The sequence below is a fragment of the Panthera pardus genome, unplaced genomic scaffold (genome assembly GCF_024362965.1).
Source record: "Panthera pardus isolate Hobbes unplaced genomic scaffold, ASM2436296v1 HiC_scaffold_2, whole genome shotgun sequence".
Taxonomy (NCBI): domain Eukaryota; kingdom Metazoa; phylum Chordata; class Mammalia; order Carnivora; family Felidae; genus Panthera; species Panthera pardus.
Genome location: NW_026526765.1, coordinates 17,607,584 through 17,634,881, shown reverse-complemented (window position 1 = coordinate 17,634,881; position 27,298 = coordinate 17,607,584). Strand labels below are relative to the sequence as shown.

Genomic DNA, 27,298 nt, shown 5'->3' with positions numbered 1-27,298 from the left:
TGTACAAAATAGTTTGCAGTGAAATTAAAAATGAAATAAGAGAGGAAGTGCATTATTTAGAGTAAGTCAGGACAATTGAGTTTCGTTTCCAAGGCTCTCAACTTTTGAGCTATAATATATCAGAGAAATATTCTGATATCCCAAGCCCCAGGCTCCTCATTCTCAGTGCTAAGGAGAAAAGGAATATTAATGATGTCAAAAAGAGAATACTTATAAAAATAATTAGTACATTTATATAAATTATTCAAATGGAAAATCTTAGTATAATTAGTAATAATCAAATGATCCCATTTTAGTTTATTTATATTGTTCTCTCCACACATACCCAAGTCTGATCATAAAGCTTATGCCTACTACTTTTACTCCATGTTATTTTCCCCGTGTTCAGGGAAAGCTAATGGAGCTTGAAATTGATGGAGTCCTTTCTAATCCTGGCATCAATCTATATTCTCAGTCCCTGATGCCTTTTCGTGCTACTGACTTTTCCCTCGTTGAAGTGCTGTAACACATTTACATATGAAATCTTGATGAAATATGGTTGATGGAATTTATCTTATCTGAAAGAATCAGAAAGCTAAGGTTTGTTTTGATCATTGTTTGTTTTGTTTTGTTTTTTACTCTTAAATGTTTTTAAGTGTACAGGCACATACCATTTTGATTTATTAAACATTATAAGGTGGCTTTCTTGAGCCAAATGGCCCCCAAATAGCAGCAGATATTTTCAATGCACATAATGGAAAGAACTCTGGGCAGAGTTGGATAACCCAGTTTCTATTCTGACTTCTGTAATTAACTAGCTCTATGATATTGAGGAAATCACTTAGCCTTTCTGATTCTCAATTTCCTCATTTGTGGAATGAAATAATTAAAACCATGTTCTCCAAGGTACTTTCTAGTTTCAAAGGCCTGATTTTACTCCACGACAGGAGCTGTGTATGAAAACCATTTCTTCTTCTTTTTTTTTTTAAATCTCCTTCTCAGCAATGCAAAATACATTAACAATGTTTTTAGAATATCCGATCCCAAGTATATTTGGGTTTAATTCTTGCCTAATGATCAACAACCAGAGTGGTCAGTCTCTTTAGTCAAGGATTTATGCAATGGTCTGGACTGGCCAATTCAAGAGTCATGGTACAAATAGTTCTACAACACAAAAGATACACTTAAACCTTAGATAGACAGCTTTTTTTTTTTTTTTTTTTTGGTATGTGAACTGATCTATATCTGAGCTGACTATTCAAATGCCTTATTATTTTCCTTCCTATGAAGAGGACCAATAAATTCCAAGCATCATTAGCAGCAAGTGTGTGCTCAAAACCAACAAATGACATGCTAACTTCTCAGAGAAGGCTTCAAGATATAAAATGAGTGAAAACCTTGTTATTTCTGTGAGCAGAGATAGATCATAGGAGCAAAAGTACTCAACATTTTATAAGGCAATATAAATGCAGCCTGTTTTAAACTAAAATATAACATTATTTGTGTGTGTATGTGTGTGTGTGTGTGTGTTTATGTGAGAGGAATCAAAACTTGGAATTAAAGAAAAATTATGTTCAGCCCAAAGTGTTTCCCCTCTAAAAATGCTAGGGGATTGGGCTTAGGCAACAGTTAAATTGTAGAATCATAAAGACTCAAGCAGAGAATTTCAAAAGCATTCTGTGGATTACTACTAGTTTTCCAGTGTGTACCCATGATTCTGAATTGAAGAAGAGGACTGGGAAGGGAGTGTGAACCATGGCCCTGCCTCATTCCTTCTATATTCTGCACAATGCATAGCAGCTAAGCTTTCATTTTAAGACATTATATGTTAAACATAAATCCTTAGAATGGCTGGCTTAGAGAACACTGGTATGGAACACAATAAAATGAATGTATCTGTGCATTTGGTTTAAGTTTAATGAACTGTCACTCTTTGAGCTGCAGGAGCAGAGACCTTTACCACAATTTAAGTGTCTGTACAGAATGAGACAACGCATCTCATTTGACTTCCCACAGCAATTTACTTGATGAAAGCTCTTTCCTGGATCCTGAGTTCAGCATAACTACATCAATTGGCCAGGTTTCCTTGATTCCAAAGTTAAGATTCACAGGTATTTCACTTTAACAAAAAAACAAAAAACAAAAAACAAAAAGCATTGTTTCAAATTGTATAAAGGATGAAGAAGTAGCAATAGTAAAATCTGCTGTGCTTTTTTTAAATTTTTATTTTTAATGACTTTAGGTGAAGAAAACAGATTCTCTACCTATGTTGATCTTTGAGGACTTACGTTGGATTTGTCCCCAAATCTGTGACACTTGAATACAATCAGTATTCAATAAATGCTTATTGCATGCAAAAAGAACATGGATGGTTTTGTTTTGGATTTTTTTTTTTTGACTGGCAAAACCAAGTTCAGAGTAGGAGATTTATGAGTTCATTCTATGAGGAAAAGTCCAGACAATTTCAGTAATTGATTTGATATCAGAAAGACTCCCTCTCTCCTGTCCTTATTTTTCTCATTCTGCTTTTGTATGCAGACTAAATTTTCTTTTATTTTCAAGACACCTTCATTATGTTGTCCAGGGTACAGGGTGAGGTGGAGACTGTCTTGGTAGTAGTCAGCTATTTCTTTGACTGGAAAGGCATATGTGAACATTGGCCAGACCTACGATCTCTTCCTATGGTATGGTCAAAGGGACAAAGTGCAGTGAATAACAATATTACTAGATTCACAGGGTGAATTTGTACAGGATCACTTATACAAAGGAGGGAGCAGATGTATGTGCTAGAAATACTAGAGTATGGATACAGGCAGGGAAAAATTAAACAAGCAAACAAATAAAATAATATGTCAGAAAATTGAGGCACTGTGACATAATGATTTATGAGAAATATATATTTGGCCACTCAGATGATCAAATATATACTTCTCAGATATATATGGTCTTCATTCACAGTTCCTGAAAATGCTTGGCAGCCGTAAAACTGTCATGGGTATCTTGTTATTAATGAAGGTGACTTTTGGACCCCACTATGGGGAAAGGGCTGGTTGCAATGGGGGCCAACCATTTGATTAAAGGTTGACCTTCAATCCTACCCCCTGCCCTCAAGGAAGAGGAGAGGGGCTGGACACTGAATCAGTCAATGGCCTATGACTTAGTCAATCCTGACTATAAAATCAATGATAGCTCCATAAAAAAAAACAAAAAGACTGAGTCTAGAGAGATTCTAGGTGGGTGAACATATGGAGACTGGGGAGAATGGCACCCCAAAGAAAGCATGAAATCTCTGTGCTCCTCTATGTATCTCTTTATCTGGCCATTGATTCATATCCTTTATCATATCACTTAATAGACTAGTAAATGTAAATATTTCCCTGATATCTGTGAGCCACTCAAAAATTAAAACAACCTAAAGAGTGGACTGTTGGAACCTCTAGTCTGTAGCTGATCAGTCAGAAGCACAGGTGTCATAGCCTCAACATGGCAACTGGAGTCTGATGTGACAGGGGCGGGGGGGGAAGTGTTAGTATAGGACTGCGCCCTTAACCTGTGGAATCTGATGCTGTTTCTAGGTAGATAGTGTCAGAATTGAGTTGAATTCTTGGACAGCCTGTTGCTATTTGAGAATTGCTTGGACTTGTGTGTGGGGAACACTACTCCACACATAGGAATTGGGTTCAGGAATCCTAAAAGAGTTGGTGTGAGTAAAGGCACATAACCAAGAAATCAAAATTGTCTCTTTAATCAAGTCATGATTATTTTTTTAAATGAAGTATTAATAATATTAGATTTCTGTAAGTACCTACAAGTATTAGTTTTCCATTGCTGAATAACAAATTCCCACAAATTGAGCAGCTTAAGGCTCACAGTTCTGCAGGCAGAAATTCAGCACAGAATAAAGGATTTCTTTGTTCAAGGCCTCACAAGATTGAAACCAAGGTGTCAGCAGGGCTATTTTTCTCTCTTGAGGGTGAGAAAATCAGCTTTCAAGCTCATTCAGACTGTTGGCAGAATTTTTCTTTGCTATTTTAGGCCTCAGGTCCCCTTTATACTGCTAGTGGGGATGTGGGACCGCCCTCAGCTCCTAAAGATTGCCCCTTTGTATCCAAGCAAGTTGGAGCATGGGTTTCTAATTTCCTCTTTTTACACCTGGAAAAGAATTCTTAAGCTTTTAAAGGTCACATGTGATTAGGTCTGGCCCACCCAGCATAACATAACTATAAGAATTAAATCCATAGTCTTCACAGTCCTGGGGAATATGCAGGGAATGTACATTAAATCTTGGGATATATGCAATATGGCAGAATACTGACCACCCCACCATATTTTGGAGTTCAACCACAATTGATAATTAAGGCTTGATTTGGATTCAAGACTATATTTAATAAATACAAGTTTTATGATCTAAAATAATACAATGAAGTATAATTGGACCCAGATTAGTCTTAGAAATTTTGTATATAGCTTCTCTTAATCAGCAACCAATGGTATATGGAGAGAGTAGAAAATTATTAAACGCAGGGAAAGGTGATAAGTAAACAAATCTTTTGTTTTTTTTTTTTTAGATTTTGGGAATAATGCAAGTATAAATCTGTAACATTCATGTCAGTTTTAGGAAAATGAGGTACACACACATATACACACACAATTCTATGGATTGCATGCATTATTAGGAAAATTTAATAACAAAGCAATTCAATATCTTCTGAAAAGCAATTAAACTTTGAGAGATTTATTCATCATTTTAGGTCTCAGTCAATGTCAAATTAAGCATCTGCTTTTATAATTCTGAATTCCTTAAAAAAAAAACTTTGACCTTTAAAAATGAAATAGCTTGAAATCGATTTATTTCACTACACATCCAATAATATATATTTGCAGAAAGCAGTCAAAATTGAGGTTCCTGCATCTGTGAGAGCTGTTTGCATTTTTTTTCTTTATATCTTTCTTTTTTATTCATTACTTTATTTTCCTTTTAAAGTCAAAGTCAGTGAAATTACTATCTCTTTGGAAGTTTCTTGGGAATCTTGTTATCCCTAGTGGGAAACAAGTGAACCCTGAGAATGATTCCTTCCTTAATATGCTTATAATGAGAGATTTTAGAGAAACATCTCTGATTAACCTGTATTTAGAAATAAGATGCATTTTACTGCGTTTCTTACACAGAAGAGTTACTGTCTCTATCTCTCATTAACACATTGCAATTTAGCATTAAGAGTACTCATTTTCATATTATTAGGCAAAAAAATGAATATTTAATGTATACTTTATCATGCAAATAAGATAATATTTATGACACTGTTATAGGATATAAGACTGAGAGATATGAATTCTTAACAGTAAATTTGACATGAAACTGCTTGACTCACAATACAAAGAAAGCAACCTGGTTAAGTACTTGGATTTATTTTTTTCTGCTTTTGTGATATTATACTTTCAAAATCCATTTAAAGTAGTTATTGTAAAGTGAGGAAAGGAAATAAAAGACTTCAGTGAGGTGGCTTTGTCCTTTAACACATAAAGCAATCCCCACAGTAATGCGTGCTACAGAAAATAGGTCACCTTCAAACCACCTTTGAAATAAGCAGATAATGTGATTTTCAGATTGTGTTCTTAACAGTGTTGTTTTATAGAATGTGTATCTATTTAGCCTTTTATTTATTTTGCAAAAATGTGCATGTGTGAGCACATGAAAACACATACAAATATTCTGTCTTTCTCTTTTATCTCTGACATATATATATATACACATATCTAAATATTCCCACACACATACATATGCCTGTTTATTTGGTTATTAGTTCATTGTGAGAAAGTACATGTGCTAATGACTTTTTCTCTAATGAAATGTAGTGATTCAGTTAAGTTTTTAATATTATGGATTTCTATATGCTTCAAAGAAAATTATGATATACACAATGTGCAGAACCTTATAAAAATTTTCATTGGAATATTTTATTGATATAGTAGTAAATTATATTTTCTTTAACATAAATGCTGTTCACTCTTTTCTAGTTGACTATTAATTGTTCCAAATACATGATTGGCACTATATTATTGAGGTGATTTCTAACTATAAATGTGATACCACTTTGTATTTTAAATAAAAACACAAATATAACATGCTTTTTAATTATATAGTAAATGCATATGAAAACTTCTATAGAAAAATGTGATTTGGGAGACAAGAAATTGTAAAAAGACACAGTGTTTTGAGTGAGTATCTTTTTTGCTATGACCCATATTGTTCCCCACTGGACTCCTGTCACCTTGATAACAAGTTGTAACTTATGTTCTCTATTCCAGTGGCTAGTGCAATAACTAATGGGCAATCCAAAGCATTCTTGAATACAACTATTCTCATTAATGTGTCCATTATAATGCAGCCTGGTTTTGCTCAAACGAACTGATGTATATTACAAAACCGATACTTGGGTAGCTTGTGGCTAATCTAATCCTCTGGCCAAAAATTCAGTGTTTGTTTGTCTTTTCCTCTTAAGAGAGACCCATTTTTGAGAGTTAAGAAAAAAAATGACTTTACATGCATCAAATTAAAAGAGAACTGATTTAGTTGAAGAGCTAGACTCAGAGATACACACAGAGTTAGACTACTTGATTTGAATCTTAGCTTTGTGTCTTTCTATTTGTGTGTCTTGGGCCAACTCAGCTTCTCTGTGCCTCAATTTATGCATCTGCAAAGTGAGACTGTTAATAGTAGGGTTCTCCTTATAGGGTTATTCTAACTATTAAAGTGGCTTCAGACACATAAAACCTTTAGAAAATTGCCTGGAAAAAGTAGAAGCTTGATAGTGTTTTCTATCATTATTTTGTATCCAATTAGTTTTCTTGTATCTATGAATATAAATTAATGTAAATGGAAACAAATATCGCTATACTGGGCTCATTTGGATGTAAATGCAGATAAATGAAGGGAAATAGACATTCGGAAGTTAAATTCTCTAGGGTATTTTCCAAATTTTATGATGTAAGTATTAGAATCCACATTTTATATATGATGATTCTGACATCCAAAGAAACTTAGTAACTTCTACAATAACATCCAGCTAAGAAGTAATGGGTTTGGGATTTTTAACCCCAAATGTTTGAGGCTTGTGATCATGGATTTTAGACCATTCCATATTTTAAATCAGAGTTAATATTTGAGTCTGTCTGATTTATTACAGTTCTTAAATGCATATACAAAGAAGTTGGGATAGAACATAGAGCTTTTGAAAATTAAATTTTACATTTTGAAATATTAGAATTTCATTAGAAAGAGTTCACTTATCATATTTGTCATGCTAGCACATCACTGATTAGTTTGAGAACTAAATAAAGCTTATAAGATGTGTAACACAGTGTCCGGTATTCAGTAAGGGCTAATTACTTTTATTATAAGTAATAATATGGAAAAATAGTAATGAGTAGCAATAAATTAGTGAATGATATCTAACTATAATAATGTGTAATTATTATTTAAAGCTCACTTTTATCTAGAATAAATCATCCTCTGAAAAATAATCACATTTGAAATCATACAGAAATTCACTTTCATTTCAAATAGAGATTCCATTACTGAACATTTGATAAGAACAGTTAATTGTCAGGGAATGTTTTGTTACCTAAAACCTGGCTTTGTGAAAAGTGCTTTACAGCTTTGGAAATGTAGGTAAGAAATTATTTTAACCTTCTCCCATATTTTTTCCCCCAAATCCAGGCACCACGCCAATGACCTCTCAAACTTCTCCAGAACTACTTATTAATATGTTGTGACACTCTCAAATGATATAATGTAATCTGGGTGAGCTGAAGTTGTAAAATATGACAATCTAGAAGACGAGTTAGGATACCCCTCATATGTAACCACACGTGCAATATTCAAGGAGAAAAAGAAAATGAAAGAAAGCATCGGGTGAATAGCATATTTGTTTTCTTTAACAGGATATAAAATATATCCTAGCACATCAGATTTTGTTACTCCCAAGAATTGCACATAGTCTTTGTTCTTCTTTGCCCTGCCTTGGCATACCTCTGGGGAGGTGCGGGCCTTTTTGAAATGCATTTCTACTTCCTTACATAGAAGGTGAAATATTTCCAGATGATAAATAGCTTTGGGTCTGTAACCCAGGCAGGGGAGTCCTCAACTCACTTTGGGCTGTTAAAGGGAATTTCCAACCTTGTAAAGTGGTATTCCTCTTGCTCAAATGGCAGCAATCATTTGAGGAAGAACAAATGAGTCCCATCAGGGAGTAGGATGGCATAGAATGTCAAATATTCTTGAACCTTAAGTGGCGTCAGAAATTTTGCATTATAACTTATTCAGGCAGAACTACAGATCATCTTTGGGTCTAGTCTTCTTTTGTCAATAAGCAATGGCTTAAACATAATCCAATGGCTTTGTAGCCAATGCAATGGCCGCTGTGATGGTTCTGAGAACAGAATAAGCATGAATTGGAAAGTGAGCAACTATAAAAAATGGCATACGAATATTTTATAAGTATACCAAGAAGCATATCGAAAAAGTAGGTTTTTTTGGTTTCTTGGTGCAAAATGAAATTATTTCAACCAAAGAAACTTGCATAAAATTTTCTCCTTCTAGTTTTGACTGGTTTATCCGAGGGATCCTGTATGTAAATAAGACAGTTATAATATTATTTCAGATCACATGCACCAACTGTTGAACCATAATATTAAAGCATTCCACAGGTTTTGTGATCATTTGAAAACTGAAAAGGAGTACCACAACTTATATGCCATTACTACACCAAAATTTACTGAGGCATATCCTGTACAAGGAGCGTTTCCCTCACATTGAGTGTGTTTATGGAGATGACTGGAAGGAGATGCCATAACTCAAGGATCTCTACATTAAGTAGGGCATACTTTTATGCTGCTATATTTGCTCATATATATTTTGAGACTAAAGAACTATTCTAAGACAGAATAGTAAACACTTAAAGACATGTCAGGAAGTTTCGTTTTCCAGCAGACAAATTCAGAATGGAGTCTGGTTCCCTGAAAAAAGATGATGATAAGTACATATTAAGATGCATGATCCAGGGCACCTGGGTGGCTCAGTCTATTAAGCGTCCGACTTTGACTCATGTCACGAACTCGCGGTTTGTGGGTTCGAGCCCCGTGTGGGGCTCTGTGCTGACAGCTCAGAGCCTGAATCTTCCTTCAGATTCTGTGTCTCCCTGTCTCTCTGTTCTTCCCCGTTCTGTCTCTCGAAAATAAACATTAAAAAATTTTTAAATGCATGATCCTTCTAAAGTTAACAGAAATTAAAGACACAAAATCCAAATGCAGTGTTTGAAAGTTGCTTTGATCTATGCTCAAAATATAAAGAAAGAGCCAAGAAAGATATTTGAAGAGACAAGTGGGGAAAATGGAATATGGGCTGGTTATAAGGTGGTGATAGGTATTTTAAGTAATTTTCTTAAATGAGATTTTGACATTATGATTACATAGGAAAGGGCCTTATTTTCATGAAGTTGGTGTTTCAGTATCATGTGGGTAATTGTTTTGATGTTCACAATTTTAAAAAGTATATATATATATATATATATATATATATATATATATATATCAGATACAGGAAATGTTAATAATTATTTAATCTAGATAGTGATAATATAGGCCTTCCTTGTATCATTCTTTTAATTTTTCTGTTGGTTTGAAGTTCTTTTTAAAACAGTTTTGGTAAAGGAAGATGGTAGAGTGCCCACACATTTTCATCCCTCTCCTGAGACCGTCAGTAATCTACAATATAGGAACAAAAGTATTAATGCATAATCTTGATGAGAATGATGTGGAGGGCAGGTTTTAAAACAGTATGTGAGGTACCATAGTACCTTATGGGCACATGGTTAATAATTTGCAAGAACATACACCAAATCCAGTATTCGCTGAACACAAATTTTGGTTCTCAGGCAGAAACGAAATCAAAAGTTTTGTGTTTTTTTTTTTCAAAAATCAAAATCAAAAGTTTCTCCTTCCAACATAACTCCTATGCTCCCCAGGCCTAGTAACCACCCCCTATCCTGGCAAATAGCAAATGAAAAGAAAATCACTGCTGGACACAGTAATATAAAAAACATTTTCTATTTTATGTGTATTTTCAACCCAGAGAAAAATAAGACTAAATCCCTTATTTTGTGCAGCAGTTCCTAAAATATAATCAAAGAGATGCTAGTAAACATTTAACTTTAAATTAGCTTTCTCAAACTTTTAGACACTGGAATCCAGATTTGCTTATGCTCCGAAGCTCGTTAAAGCCTTTCTCAGCATCATATTTTCATGCTCCATCTGAGATGACTTGGAAAACGTCAGAAAACACCACCACCACTTCCACAAAACAACTGCTCGGACAGGGCGGATTTCTACATCTAGTGTTTATAGAACTCTGTTTCCGGGAGAAATTTTAAATGTCAATACTAAAAAATAATATTTTTGAAATTGGCTGCTTTAGTCAGTAAATACAGTCAGCACCTACTCAGAAACAGCTTTTGAAAAAAATAATTGGAGGGGCGCCTGGGTAGCTCAGTCAGTTAAGTGTCTGACTCTTGCTTTCAGCTCAGGTCAGGATCTCACGGTTTGAGAGATCGAGCCCCATGTCAGGATCTGTACTGACAGCGCAGATCCTGCTTGGGAATCTCTCTCTCCTTTAACCCCCTGTCGGTGCTGTCTCTCGAAATAAATAAATAAACATTTAAAAACATAATTGGAATAAGAAACCTTTCTTGCTGCCATTTTTAAATTGCTGTAAATGAAAATAATTTCATCCTTGTGGAATCATTAGCTTTCTGTATGTGTGTGGCTTAAAGCCCCGTGTAAAACAACATCATGTGCTTTGTCATAGTTAATTAACACAGCCCAAAGATGAGGCAAGTCACGAAAATCCTTCTTCTGAAACCCTCCCTCCTTCTTTATGCAAATGACACTAAGAAGTAGCTTCACAGTATAAGCTAAGCCTGAATTTCATTCCTGAAAGATTTAAGAAACAAATTCCAGGGGCGCCTGGGTGGCTCAGTCGGTTGAGCGTCTGACTTCTGCTCAGGTCATGATCTCCGGGTCTGTGAGTTCGAGTTTGAGCTCCGCTTCGGGCTCTGTGCTGACAGCTCAGAGCCTGGAGCCTGCTTCAGATTCTGTGTCTCCCTCTCTTTCCGCCCCTCCGCCACTCACACTCTGTCTCTCTCTCCTTCAAAACTAAATAAAAATTAAAAAAAAAAAAAAAAAAAAGGGGCGCCTGGGTGGCTCAGTCGGTTAGACGTCCGACTTCGGCCCAGGTCACGATCTCACAGTCCGTGAGTTCGAGCCCCGCGTCGGGCTCTGGGCTGATGGCTCAGAGCCTGGAGCCTGCTTCTGATTCTGTGTCTCCCTCTCTCTCTGCCCCTCCCCCGTTCATGCTCTGTCTCACTCTGTCTCAAAAATAAATAAACGTTAAAAAAAAAATTAAAAAAAAAAAAAAAAAAAGAAACAAATTCCATCTACAGAGATCAACATCTGGAATCACTGAAGTTTCACATTTTTGATTCATAAAAATTATGTTTTTGGTCTTCATAATTACCTCTAAAGGAGCTAAACAGAAGAACACACACACATGTACATTCATCTTACTATTTATGAAAAAAATAGGCAATGCTCATTAAATCATTCAACTTCCTTGAATGAATAATGTGCACGTCAAAAATTATTCTGTAGAGGGGTACCAGCCTGGCTCAGTTGGTACAGTATGTGACTCTCAGTCTTGGGGTCCTGAGTTTGAGCCCCACATTGGAGATAGAGTTTACTTAAAAAAATTTTTTTGAAGAATTTCAAGTGATACTGAAAAATAGTCATGGTATTTTGTTATTGAAAGTGTTAAAAAAAAAAAGAAAGTGTTGATTTTTTTTTATATCATGTTATATGTGTATATAGTCAGAGAATAATAAATATAAAAGTACATATAGATATATATCTATATGTATACTTTTTCAGGTATATGTATTTTTATTTATAGCAATTTATATACACTGAATATAACAAAGTGTACAGAAATGATAAAAGAAGCTATCTATCTACAATACCCACATCAGGCAGTCACTTATTTAATATTAGAAATGATGCTGGAAAAACACCTATACTTTAAGCTAGTTACTCATGTGCCAGTTCAATCACCACTGAATAACTAATTTTAAATATTGCCCATCAGGGGTCGTCTTTATGGCTCAGTTGGGTAAGTGTCCCACTCTTGGTTTTGGCTCAGGTCATGATCTCCTGGTTCCTGAGTTCGAACCCAGTGTCGGGCTCCTTGCTGAAGGTACAGAGCCTGCTTGGGATTCTCTGTCTCAACCTGTCTCTCTGCCCCTCCCTCACTTGCACTCTCTGTCTCTCTCTCTCTAAATAAATAAATAAACTTAAAAAAATAAAGACAAAAAAAGTTAAAAAATATATTGCCTGTCAGTGCAAGATATCTCAGGTGGTCCCCTATGAGGTATTGTCATGTAATGAACTGCCATAAAAATTCTGATCCTCTCAAGAGTTTTACATTAATCAACTTCATTCCCAGTTCAAAGTTTTAATGTATATTCACATATTTCTTCTGAAGTTTTAACCCCTACAAAATTCAGCTTTAAATTAGAAGGGAAAAGTAGAAGAGTGAGGAAGAACAGCAACTGAATTTAATTTCGATCTTGGATAGAGCCGCAAACACATTTGCTTTTCTATTCTTGTGTCTGTTAGAAAAGAAAACAGTTCTGATTTTAGCTAAATGTGAATTTTTTTTTTGTAACTCTTCTTGGATCCCATTGTAAAAACCTTCTTAGAATTTTCACTCGCTTCCCACAATATTACCACATATTCTTTGGAGCCATTGGCAAAATGGATGCAGTTTATAGAGTCTTTGCTTTTGCATTGAGCTTTTGCCCGGCTCATATCTTTAGATACATTTAAAAGAGAAAGCAATACCCACTGTGTTGAATATCTTTCATAGTATGGGTGAAATATGTAATTTGAAATTCCCAAGTTCAAAGTACATTTATCTACAGCTTGATTTTACACTTGAAATTTCCTCTGCTTCATAAGAGTTTGTAAAAAATTAGGAGGAAAAAAATCTTCCTCCTGTCATTTATCACAATTTTCCTTAGACTTGAGTAAAATATACAGGAACTTGAAAAAACTAAAATCATGTGCTCTCTTTCTATTTTCCATTACTTCAATTGTAACACTTGTCCATGTATCAATCCTTTGCATATGTTATTATACAAGTATATTTTCAGAGAAAAATTTGAAATAAATACAAATTCACAGAATGAATGCATTAATTTTAATAACATTAAATTGGAAAGATGATGCTATTTTATTGAACTTAAAACCAGAATGTTGAGTTTAAGAGCAAAGATATAGCCACTGTTATCTTTATTTTGTGTATGTTTTGATTTTACTAATACTAATATACAGAGCTTATTTGCAAAAGGATATTTATATGATTTAAGGTATTTCAAACCTTTTTTTGTGGGGTTTGAAACATTAAAAAAACCAGAACTCATTCTTCCCCAAATTATGCAAGAATGGTGGGCTTGTAGGCAAATTTTGAGGCACAGTCCAAATGACTGTGAACACTAAAAGAATGTTTTCCTTTGGTTGATCCATTGACTGAAATGAGCTTTTATTTATTTTTTTAAATTTTATTTTATTTTAGAGAAAGAGAGAGAGACAGCACAAGTGGGGAGCAGGGCAGAGGAAGAGAGACTCTAAAGCAGGCTCCATGCTCAACACTGAGCCCGATGATAGGCTTGATCCCAAAACCCTGGGATCATGACCTGGGCTGAAATCAAGAGTCAGATGCTCAACCCACCAAGCCTCCCAGGTGCTCCTGGAATGAGCTCTTAAATCTAAAAATGTGGACTCTGAAATCAGATGGCCTTATACAAATGATTAGGCATAGGCTAAAACATTTTAGATCACCATCTGAATAAAAAAATGATAGTTATAAGAATATACATGCTGTATAACTTAAATAGTGAGTATATTACTTATAAATATATATATGAGTATGCATATTCTTAGAGAAGTATAAATGATGTAATACTTACATTGTATGTATACATTATTGGATAATTTATAGATCTCCAAGTCTATGTTCCTCTTCTATCAACTCTTGGACTCCAGTTTGAAAAACATTGACTTAAAGTGTTGCAATGAAAATGTATCGTCTTTTTTAGTCCTCCCCTGTTATTTATGTGTATCTTGTTACATACTATAATAGAGTGAATTGTACATGTGTTGAAGAAATTATCAGCGGTTCAAAAATTTTCTACATTACAAGATTTCAAATATATAGAAGGAATTAGAGCAAGCTATTTGTCTGCAAATCTGAAAGGATAATCAGTGATCCTATCCAACATTTAGCTGAGTAATACTGAATAACTCATTGAAAATCAGTCTGTTAAAATGAGATACTCTACTACACATAACTGTAACCATCTGGTGTGCCAAAACTCTCCTCTGCTTTCAAATAAGAAGACACAATGATGATCAAATACAGTTGATCCTTGAAAAACACGGATTTGAACTTCATGGAGGTTAAACCTCACATGTATTTTTTTTCACGAATACATAAACTTATAGTATAGATAAATACAATATAATGTTGTAAATGTATTTTCTCTTCCTTGTGTTTTCTTAATAATGTTTTCTTTTCTCTACCTCACTTTATTGTAAGAATACAGTATATAATACATAAACAGAGAAAATATGTGTTAATACACCTATTTTTGTTGTTGCTAAGTCTCTGGTCTACAGTAGACTATTAGTAGTTAAGTGTTGTGGGTGTTAAAAGTCATACACATATGTTCAACTGCTACAGGGGTCGGCCACTCTAACCCCTGCATAATTAAAGGGTCAACTGTGGATTAAAAGGTAAATGATGGAATCTCTGGGATATATACATGTATATATAAATATTTAGCATGGATTTTTCTAATTTTTTGTGTATTTAAAATGTTTATAATCAAAGAGTTGGAAGGAAGGAAGGAAGGAAGGAAGGAAGGAAGGAAGGAAGGAAAGGAAGGAGGGAGGGAGGGAGGAAAGAAAGAAGGAGATGAAAATGAAAAAAGAACCATAAGATTTTTCTTTAACTTTTCTGATGAAAAGTTACGCCGCAAGTATTTTTAACACGGGGCCATCCCTTTAATGGTGTTTTCTGTCTCTGTCTCTGTCTCTCTTTCTCCCCCCAAAAGCTCCATTCTGACTTAGATAAAGGAGAGGGCACTGTTAAATACACCCTCTCAGGAGACGGCGCGGGCACTGTTTTTACCATTGATGAAACTACAGGGGACATTCATGCAATAAGGAGCCTGGATAGAGAAGAGAAACCTTTCTACACACTTCGTGCTCAGGCTGTGGACATAGAAACCAGGAAGCCCCTGGAGCCTGAATCGGAATTCATCATCAAAGTACAGGACATTAATGATAATGAGCCAAAGTTCTTGGATGGACCTTACGTTGCTAGTGTCCCAGAAATGTCTCCTGTGGGTGAGTAGGCAAATCAAAATTTTGTCAGATGCTATGAGGCCTTTTCAACATTTATTTTTTGCAGTTTGGTGTAAACATCTTATTTGTAAGCCAGAAGATTATTCTTCCACTGTAAAGGATGCAATTATTTTCATTTTTCCCATTTTTTTTTCTGGCTCCATCTAAATATATAAATAGATTCATAAACATGTAGGATATATAGCATTTACCCTATTTTCCAGTCCTTGCATTCACCTGAGCTCAAAGAGTTCCTTGTAATTAAGTACAAAACTCACTTTGTACTAAAATTCATTATCATTGCAATTCCAGATCCCTACACAGGTACCTACCGTACCTACCAAATAGCAGATAGTAATTCATGGTTCACAGTAAATCATCCAAAGCATGTGTTCTATATTTGTCTGGAGTGGTCCAGAAAGGAGCGTGCTATAGATGGAGATTCCAGAAGGATGATATTGTTTCGTTTTGACTACAAGTAACCCATAGTAGTTACATCATCAAACCAGGAAGCAAGTATTATCGTGAACTCATTAGAATAAATTTACAATTCAGCTACCGTGTATATAAATTCATGGTATTAATTTATAGAATATAAATTCACATTTCAATATCAAGCTAAATTCAGAAGTTCTAAGATAATGTATTTTTGAGGTCAATGAATTAAGGATTATGGTTTTAATGATGATTTTAAATAACTTTTATTCCTCAGTCACCACTGCCAATCCCTTATTCTATTTCAAAGTAACTTCTGGTGTCTAGCACATTAGTAAGATAAAGCTACCCACCGCTCCCAGGTTACAACTTGAAACTCTTGTGGGGAGCCATTGCTAAGTTTCCTGTCTGACATTCCTCAGAAGGCTTCTGCTGGCCCTACAACCATCCCATTTTAAATATTAGTGTACAACCACAGGGCTGCAAATCTGTTATTCAGTTTTTGCTACATTTTTGAGCTGTTGCTTTTATATCGTGCTGATTGCTAGAGATTTAGAAGTACAATCGAGAAGAAGTAGATTTTATTAGAAAGTGTCCCTGAAAATTGGGATATTACTGGGAGAGAAAAAAAAAACGAAGGCACTATTTTGAGCAAAAGTAAGGTTTTTAAGAAGACAATGTTTTTTTTTGTTCTTAAATGGTTTAACCCAGGGCTTACGTCGTGTGAATTTGACATATTTATAAGAATTTATGACCCTCAGTGACTATTATAGAAACAACATCCCTTTTTAAAAAAAATTTTAATGTTTATTTACTTTTTGATGGAGGGAGGGGCAGAGAGAGAAAGGGAGACATAGAAATTGAAAGCAGGCAGCACAGAGCCCTACATGGGGCTCGAACCCACAAACTGTGAGATCATGACCTGAGCCAAAGTTGCTGATTGAGCCACCCAGGCACCCCTATAGAAACAACATCCTTAAAGCAAACATACACATCCCTCTACATTATTAGAAAATTCTGTCTTATTAGATAGATAATTAGTTCTTTTGTTGTGCCAATTTGGATAAAGGGAAGGACTGCAGAGTCTGAACTTTATATAAAGAAGTTCACACCTGGAACCTGAAGAGAGAAATAAATCTGGAAAATCAGGGTAGGAAAGTGAGAAAACAAAGTGGTCCCAGCTTTTCCAGTATTGGGGTGAGACACAATTTGCTGTACTGCCTTGAGGTATCAGAAAGATCTGGGGAAGAATGGGTTTTTAAAAATGGTTTGCCGTATGACATTACTGAAGTTTCTCATTGTTTATTCAAGAAATTCCAGTAAATTCTTAAACTGAATTTCAACACACCCTCCCTGTTTTCATTTTTTTTTTAACAATAATAAAGGAGTATTTCTTTTGAAGGTGACACCACACTGAATGCTATGGGTTCACCCAGGTATTATTGGACTACATTTACATAATGTGCTGTTTTCAAAGATATACTAAGAAGTTTAAACAACACTTATGAATTAAATATTAGAAATTAAGTATCTACCACGTACTGCTTTTGCCATTCCCCACAATCCTGTCTATACACATAACAAAACAACATAAGAGACCCAGTTGGGCTTGTGGCATTTGCTATTTCTGCTTTTACATGACCAACCCAAAGCTAAGGAGAAATTTCCGCACCATCCATCCAGATGTCACATGTACGTTCCTAGATCTCTGGAGCTCATTCCGCAAGCACACCCTTCTTACCACATGGAAATGGTCACTGGTGTAAATCACTTGTGATAACTCTTCGTTCTATTTTCTTTAACCGCCTCCCTTCTGGCAAATTCCTGCTTCTGCGTCATTTTCCTTGGGGTATCAAAATTATTTTTGTTCAACACCAAATGGAGTTCACCATGATTTGTTAGACAAAATAACTATTGTCACAGCAAATCTTGCGTTTGAATATTCTCTAGGAAATAATTGTCCTTTCCCGATAACAGGCAACGTTGTTATTACAGTGTTGGAGAAGAATCAACCAATTTAAAAATAGATACAGTAAAATAGCTTATTTCGTAATACAAAAGATCAAGAAATATTGGCACATCAAAACAATTTATTATACAAATGTCATTAGCAATCATAGATTGTGCATCAGAAAATATGATGAACAATTAAACATGGAATGGAAATGAACTCAAGTGAAAATTACAAAGACTGTAACTGTGCAAAGGGGAGTGGTGGTGAGCGAGGTGAGCAGAGATTTCAGAGCAAAATTAATATTTAAGACTTATCAGACTAGAGAATATATTTGGTTCCTGAAAGTTGAAGAAAATTCTAGTGAATATATTAATTGCTTAAGAGAAAGGTCACTTTGTTACCAACTTGTGCTCCATCCAGTATGCCACGGAAGTAATATTCACAGATAAAGTGCTTTTACTCTGACCCAAGGAAATTACTTAATGATCCAGATATTCCCCAACTCAGACTTTCTCCTTGGAGACAGATTTGGATGTTATGAATGTGGTCTTAATTCTTTAAGATCGCTAGAGTAACAATGAATTACAGTAATGTTCTTCTGTAATACCAGTGGTCATGCATGGGTATGGTATGCAGTTTAAGTAACTTTTCCTAGAGAGCTGACAGGTGTAACATCTTTAAACCCTTATTCATACTTGTATCATCATCCTCTGCCTGAGCTAAGCCAAGCCATCTTGAGGCAGCTGATTGAGTTATTCATAACCCGGTCTCTATGACACGTTTGATAAATGCCAATTGTGAATCATAATTTATGCAATACGATCAGCCATTTCCTGAGCAGTAGTCAGCGGCCAGGTGATCCAACTCAAGATTTGTATTCCCTGTTTTAGTATGTAACCATTACAGGAATTTTGTGCAGTATTGTTTACTATTCGATCTTCATTTTTATACAAAAAATTAACTCCAATATCAGAAAGTAACTATGACTCTCGGACTCTTCAGAAACAAAGTTGATTGCAATCAGTTATACCCTTTGCTGGATTCTAAAATGTCTTTGGGACTTACATTTAGCTTTCAATCTTGGATGAGCTGGTTAAGACTTTGGAATGATTGTTTTATTCATTTTATTTTATTTTATTTTATTTTATTTTATTTTATTTTATTTTTTATTTTTTATTTTATACCTGAGAATAGGGGACCCTGCTTAAAACAAAATCTAAGGAATAGTATTTCTTATTCAGTGACCTAAAAGAAAAACAAAAAGTAGTATAAGTATAACCAAAACAAGGTACATCTAAAGAGAATTACACTGCTGGCTTAATTTAAAAATTAACATGTACTCTTTTTTTTCCCTATGAACTTTATTTTGTTTTACATGAAGTTTGGAGATATGTGCTATGAGTGAATTTTTGGTGGAGGTTTTTGAAGGCTTTTAAACAGAATATTTTGTACATGGCCATACATAAACAGTCCAACACCAAGAAGGAAATAGTGAAAAAGGAGCCTATCCCTAATATTAATTTATTATACCATTATTATAATTTAGAAACATATAAATCTCCATAGTTTCTTTTTATCAAGAAATGATAAAGTAAATATATTATTTTACCGTATGAGCCATCCATGGCCACAGAGAACAGTCCTAAGTAGGAGTAAACTATCATTAGTGTCTGTGCCCAATAAGCAGAACTTTTGTCAGAAAGTTGGAGACAGAATGTTAGCTATTTTCTATGAATAAAGACATTCTCCATGTATAACCAAAATGTGATTATTAAAATCAGGAAATTAACATTAATGCATTATTGCAATGTGATCTTTAGGCCCCATTCAAGCTTCCTAAGTTGTTTCAATATCTTACATTACAAAACTTTCTCTCTTTTTTTAAGTTTATTTGTTTTGAGAGCGAAAGAGAGAGGGAAAGCAGGAGAGAGTGTGTTTAAGTGGGGGAGGGGCAGAGAGAATGAGGGAGAAAGAGAATCCCAAGCAAGTTTCATACTGCCAGAGTGGAGCCGGACATGTGGCTCAAACTCACAAACCATGAGATCATGACCTGCCTGAGCAGAAATCAAGTGTCAGAAACTTTATCAACTGAGACACCCAGGTTCCCCAAATAACAAAACTTTCAAGATGAAAATCCCATATTGTATTCCAATGCCATATCTCTTTAGTTTCCTTCAATCTGGAGCAATTCCTTACTCTTTCTTGATTTAGGGACATGTTTGAGGATTTCTGGCCAGTTATTATTTAGCATGTCCTTCATATTGGGTTTGCCTAATGTTTCCTCATGTACAAATTCAGGATATGCTTCTTTGTTAGGTACATCATAGACATGATGCTGTATTCTTGTTGCATCCCGTCAGATAGAACGGGGTTTTGATTTGTCTCATTGCTAATAATGTTAATTTTTATTATTTGATTAATGTTGTGTAATTAGCTATGCAGTGTGATCAGCCAACATAAACATTAGCTGGAAACTTATCAGTATGAAACAACAAACACTTATTATCTCATGGAAGCATGGATATCCAGAAGTGACTTGGGTGGGTACCTTCGGCTCAAGGTCTCCCTTGAGGTTGTAACCAAGCTGTTGGCTGGGGCCACGGATGGATCTAATGGCTTAATTGGGAGGAGGTGGGAATTTGCTTCCAAATTTACTCATGTGGCAATTGGTGGACTTCAGGCTCTTGCTAGGTAGACCTTTCTCCAGGGCTACCTCACAACACAGCCACTGCCTGGCCTCAGGAAGAGCTATCTGAGAGAGCTAGAGAGAAGGGCATCTCTGATCAAAGCCACGGTCTATATTTATAACTAATATTTAAAGTGATATGCTATCATTTCTGCCATATTCCAATTGTTAGAAGTAAGTCCAATGCACATTCTGGAAATGGGATTACCCAAGAGAATGAATACAAAGAAGCTGGGATCATTGAAGGCCCTCTTACAGAATGCCTACCACAGTTTACCCTCTGGACCCCACTGATTCATGTTGTATTATGCAGTATATACTCAGCCCTTTTTAGGACCCCAAAATCTTTTCCCCTCATTGCATGAGCTCAAAGTCCAGAAACTCATCATAGAATCAAGTGCAAGCATAAATGAGGTTCCTTACATTCATTTCTCCTTGATCTGAAGACTTGTGATGCTAGAGAAACCAGTTATTTAGCCCCATCCCTGCACCTAACGCACAATGGTGAGATAAGAATGAAAATATTTCTATAGACATTTCTGTTTCAAAAAAAAAGAAAATGGGGTGCCTGGGTGGCTCAGTCGGTTAAGCATCCAACTCTGGATTTCAGCTCAGGTCATGATTTCATGGTCTTGAGATAGACCCCCTTCAGGCTGTGTGTGGACCCTGCTGGGATTCTCTCTCCCCCCACCCCCTGCCCTTTCCCTGCGCTCTCTCTCTCTCTCAAAATAAATAAATAAATAATTTTTAAAAAGAAGGAAAATGAACAAAATAAAGGTGCTACTGGCCCATCAAATTCCTCAAGTCTAGCTGGTAAATAGTAAAAGCTCTTTGATTAGGTTCAAGGCCCGACAATATCTGTCCATGGCTCTCACTTATACCACCTCAGCTCTTGGCTCTACCTTCTGAGCTGGCCTTCCTTTCTCGTGAAATGTAGCCAGATTTGCAAACACACAGCTCTCTTGGCTGGCTTCCTGCCAATAGAATTCAAAGGGTTCAAAGGCTTAATCTTACTGTACAGTCTCTGACTCTTTTTCTTCAGTTCACACTTTTGATGTATCTACATGCAGAACTCTATTTTGTCAGTAGTATGGGTATCCCATGAATCTTTTGGGGGCTCACTGAATTAGACAAAAAGTCTCTTCAAGACAAATTCTCTCTACCTTGGACCCTACTGAGGTGCCTGAGTGACAAAGTCTTTACGTGAATTAGAATCCTTATTGTTAGCTAGAAAGGATCTTTGAGTCATACTTACCCATTAATCTCTAAGGAGGGGAGATTTGTCTGACTAGATAGTAAGCCAACGGACCATCCTTGATCTATCTAAGGTCTTAACAAAAAGTTTCACAGTCACTCCATGACTTTCCTGTGTGCCCCGGATTTGATTTTTGCTTAGAGACCATTTCTTAATTTTAGCATCATTTGCCATCTGAGAAGACTAGGAACCTTCAAAACCAGCAAGACCTGGATCCCTTTTGTTTAAAAGTCACTGGGTCCATTTCTGTTGTTACATAAATGCAGGGAACAGTTTTGCTGCAAAAGTTTTCTGTCTTAGCTGCTATGCAGTGACCCTCTAGTTTCCCATATAATATTCTCATTTTCCTGCAAGCCTCACATGCAGCACCTCCCAAGTCCAACATTCAATAGAGGGTGTGTTTGAGGCATTTTATACCGACCTCCTCCTCAAAGCCCACTGCCTAACTGTAAACAATTACCCCCTTTTAAGTGTTTGTTAGAACACATCCCACTACCATGTACAAAATTGCTATTATCTACTACTGTATAACAAATTACCCCTGGATTTAGAGGCTTGAGACTGAAAGTATGTATTATCTCTTGGTTTATCTGGGTCATGAATTTGGGTTCAGCTTAGCTGGATGTCTCTGCATCAAAGTGTCTTGTGGATTTAGGGTCAAAGTGGGGGCAAGGAATATGGTTTTTCTGAAGATTCACCTGAATGGGGGATGTACTTCCAAGCCCAGTCACGTGGCTGTTGTCTTAGAATTGGTATCCTGTCTCTTCTTCTATATTTTATTTTATTTTTTTTAGGATCTGCTTGATAAAAACCCATTTTACTCTCCAGGGAAAGGAATTAGCCAGAGGTGTGAATGTTGGAGGCAGGCATAACTGAGGTCCATCTTAGAGGCTATCTACGTTAGACGATGATTCTACTGTAATGTCACTCTTTATCTTTTTGTAATTGTTACATATTTTGTTGAGAGATATTTTGAAACAAGAAAGATAACCTTGTCCTCATCGCACTTTCAAATGATCCATCTATTAGTTTATGTCAGTGTGGTCTCGAGATCTTTCTTACTGTATTAAATTCGTTCAGATGTATTAGCACCATTATTGATTTTAATATTGCAATGTTAAAATATAACATGAATTAAACATAAAATATAACATGCACTGAAATGTAAAGTAAAAGTGAAGACACTTTAAGCTGATATTTGTGTCTTTTCAACATTACCTCTTAATTATTTGAATATTCCCTTCCTTTCTGGCCCAAAAATATATGTGGGACTTGTCTTCAATTTTCCTTCCTCAGCTCTGGGAAGAGTGACTTCTCCAAGAAGCTTTCCCCCCATGCTCATAGAGAGTAATATTTAGGAGCCCAAATCTGGTTGTCATGCGTGTTCTTTGCTATTAGAAAAATCATTGCTCCCAGGCCCTCTCAGTGGGTACAGCTAAAGAATATATCTATATGCATATATGTGCAAAATATTTATTTCTGTATCATCCTAAATATATTGAGAACCTTGATTTTATACCAATACTTCTTATTCTAATCTAACACCATGATTTATTTCATTTTTTTAACCCTCTAATAACTTACAGCTCTCTTTTGCAAGAGTGAGAAATCTGGCTGTCGTTATCCTTAATACATGTATTTTGTTCTTTGACCAAGCCCCCTGTAGGCCACCAATCTTTCACTGCCACTCAGCCTCCCAACACCTTGCAGATTCTCCAGTGACTCCACTTTGACTTTGAAAATCTGCACTGGCTGTTTCCGCTACCTTCTCTACCCCACCGTGGAGGTTTTGTGCATCTCACCAGGACTTCAAATTCCCATACCAGGCCATATTTCCCACATATAACATGCCTTCTTCATGCCAGCGGATCTCTGTGTGGACACCTTTCTCACTCTGCTCGAGTTTCAATACCTTGTTCAGGTCTATTGTAGCTTTTGTCCAATTCTTCCACCCCGATATCCCTGCCAGTACAAAAATCTCTCTGCTCACCCTAGCTAGGCCTTAAGACTGAATTATTCTAGAAGATAAGCAAAGAGCAAGGGCTCTCTTTGATTCTTAAAGGAACTTAACATGTTTCTAGAAGTGATTATCTCTGGGTTGTATTTCCCATACGCATTAAACTGTGTTTAAATGAAGGGTCATTCATTTGATTTTAAGTTCCTTCGTAATTTACTCAGCTGAGTCCAAATTTTGCTATGAGAGGCCAAATATGACCTAGGAAGTAGTTGATAAGCCATGTTTGCGAAAATACTATTTTTTAAATTCCTTTTCCACATTGGAAAAATTTTCTATTCTTATATTCAATAAAATATATGTATATATATTTGGGGGGGGGGTGGCTCAGTCGTTAAGCATCTCATAGGTTCAGGTCATGATCTAATGCGGTTTGTGGGTTCGAGCCTCACTTGGGCTCCGTGCTGATAGCTCAGAGCCTCGAGCCTCCTTCGGATTCTGTGTCTCCCGTTATCTCTGCCACTCCCAAGCACATGCTCTGTCTCTCTCTGTCTTTCAAAAATAAAGAAATGTTTAAAAAAAAAGAAATATGTGTATATATATATATTAAAATAAATATATATTTATTTATATATATTTCTGTATATATATATATTAGAAGGCATGTCATATATATATACATATATATATATATATATATATATGTATATATATATATATATATATATGCATATCTACAGAGAGACAGAGGACAAAACTCTGTTGTAACACATTCTATTGCAACATGTGGGTGTTAAACTTAAGAGTACAAATTCCTGCTCCACTCTTTCCATGGTTGTGAGTGCTTGCTCAGGTTATTTGTCCTCATTGTGCTTTGGTTTCATTACCTGCAAATGAGGAATAAAAAGACCTAATTCCCAGAGTTACTGCAAGTAGTAAAAGAGAGAACTTACATGTAACATTCGCTACAACGCCTGGATAAACACAATCAATATACAGGGACGGATCCTGTTAATAATTTGATGATCATTCTCAGGAAACGAGCAGGAGAATGTGTAACGTGTAGCAGTCCTAGCTAATTATCCCTCCCCCTTTTTTTCAGGTAGTGCCCCCCTCTGACACATGAGCTCAATATTTACTATCATTTTTGAAACAAGCTATATACCAAGTCTGCTTAAAAGCCTAATAGTTTTTCTATCCCGATTTACATTTTCTTAAGTGTAGAGTAGTCTTTTGTCTTAATCTGTGGAGACAAGATGTTGATTTGTAAGAAACACCAATTATCACCTTACACTTGTGCTTTCCAATCTGCCGAGCCGCTGTAACACATTTGATGAAATTGAGCAAGGCCTGGCGATCCCTCTGGTGTCAGCAGCGAAGTGTCCACAGGGCACAGCATGGCAGGACTATTTTCAGGGCCATAGGATGTTACGACTGTGTGTTCAGGGAGCATTTTATTCCTCCGTTTGATTCCTATGTTTTTATTAGCGGTACAATTGCAAAGGTAATGCTATTGACAGTTTTTGTGTGGCCTTGAGAGAAGTGTATGAATTGTTTTAGTAGCAGCCCAGTGACTCCCTAAACATAAACCATGCTGCATTGATAGTTGCTGTAGCAGCCACTGATCAGCAATAAATGTTAAAAATTAACAAGAAGTTCCTTTTTTTCCTAACCACCAAATGACTCTAAGCATTAAATATATGTTAGCAGGAGTTGCTTCTTGGCCACTGAGTGGTTCAAAACATTAAACATATTTTTAAAGTATTACTCTTTCCCCAGCCTCCAAATGGTTGTAAACATTAAATATGTTTTATAAAAACTGCTTTGCCAGCTACTGGCAGGATAGCTATGAACATCATTTTTCTTTAAAGTTGCCTTCCAGCTGCAGGACTGTTTTTTTTGTTTCTTTCTTTTCTTATTTGCTCTATTCTATTTATTTTTTTCTACACAAAAGCAGGCAAGAGGGAATCTTGGCCCAATTGTCTCTTGCTTTATGATAAGTGATCACGGGAGCACGGTGACACCTATATAAAACCATGCCGGCATTAGGAGTTCTCGGAGGTTCAATTGCTTGGACTGGGTATTCCACATAGGTATCAGCTACATTTTCCAAACTAATTTTTGTGTCTGCTTTCCATTGTGCAAAGCATTGAGGTCTGAAGATGGGTATAAACTCAGCGTAGCATTAAGGAAAATAAATTCAAGCAACCAGACATGGATGGATTCTGCGCATTGATCAAGGTGAAAATATTCCATCAAGAGAACAGGCTCAAAGACAGGCAAAATGGCAGGACCAGGAAGTTAATGAGATCTTTAGCCCAAACATGATGAAGGACTTGAAATCTATGTCTGCAAATAATTCAATGTGACAACTGCAAGCAATTCACACAGTGAAGCTCATGTCACTCTATGAAAGTCTATGCAGGACTTAGCCAGGAAATTGGTTTATTTTAACCACATTCACAATGAAAATCAAGTGCGGCACCTGAGTCAATTAGAAACATGAATCCGCTCTGCCGATCACCGGCACAATAATTCATCATCAAGCCAGATAATTACCCAGTAAAGGTCTTATTTCTACAGGATCCAAGTGTTTACCAAGTCATATAAAATTGTATTTTGCCAAATGTTCTATTCTAGGTATGTGTGCAACAGATTTAAATATTTAGGGATTACCCATTATGTACAGGCACTTTTGGGTACAGGGGTTAGAACAATGAGGAAAACAGACAAAACTCCTGCCCTCAGAAAGTTTCTTTCCGACGATCCAGTGAAAGGGCAGCTAACTATGTTCTATGGGCTAGTCTGGCACATCAGCTGTTTTAGTGGAATGCAGTCACACTTCATTTACATATTGTCGGTGCCATTTCACACCACAGTGACAGTGCTGGCAAAAAACCATATGACCTGCAAAGACTAAAATATTTACTTTCTGGTTCCTTACAACAAGTTTGTTGAGCCATGAAATAGTGGATGGTGTATCAGAGGGAGTTAAGGTTAAAATTTTAAATAAATGTATGAGAAAGAAGAGTGTTTACCTTAGAAAATGCCTCCTCAAGGGGCGCCTGGGTGGCTCAGTTGGTTGAGCATCCGACTTCTTCTTCGGCTTAGGTCATGATCTCGAGGTCTGTGAGTTCGAGCCCCACGTCGGGCTCTGTACTGACAGCTCAGAGCCTGGAGCCTGCTTCGGATTCCGTGTTTCCCTCTCTCTCTCTGCCCCTCCCCCGCTCATGCTCTGTCTCTCTCCTGTCAAAAATAAATAAAACATTAAAAAAAAAAAGAAAATGCCTCCTCAAAAAGAAATAAAAATGAAAGAAAGAAAGAAAGAAAGAAAGAAAGAAAGAAAGAAAGAAAGAAAGAAATGGCAGGACCATAGGTAAAATGAAGAGTAGAAGCAAGTCCCATTTAGTTTGTGCTAAAAGAAATGGTTTGACTTGATTCTAGTCACTTACGCACTGTCTCCAAATATTAAAGGTGCACAATATAGTATTTTTTATTTCCCTGCAGAAGTAATTCTTC

General features: G+C 36.0%; 1 protein-coding gene across 5 annotated transcripts in view; it reads left to right on the top strand.

Moving 5' to 3' along the window:
• CDH12 (cadherin 12) overlaps positions 1-27,298 on the top strand; it is a 1,048,697-nt gene that overhangs the window by 836,496 nt on the left and 184,903 nt on the right. For all 5 annotated transcript variants that reach the window (XM_053906903.1, XM_019450745.2, XM_019450744.2 and 2 more), the window contains one exon: positions 15,204-15,498. In XM_053906903.1, coding sequence (XP_053762878.1) covers positions 15,204-15,498 — 295 coding nt within the window. The remainder of the gene's footprint in view (positions 1-15,203; positions 15,499-27,298) is intronic.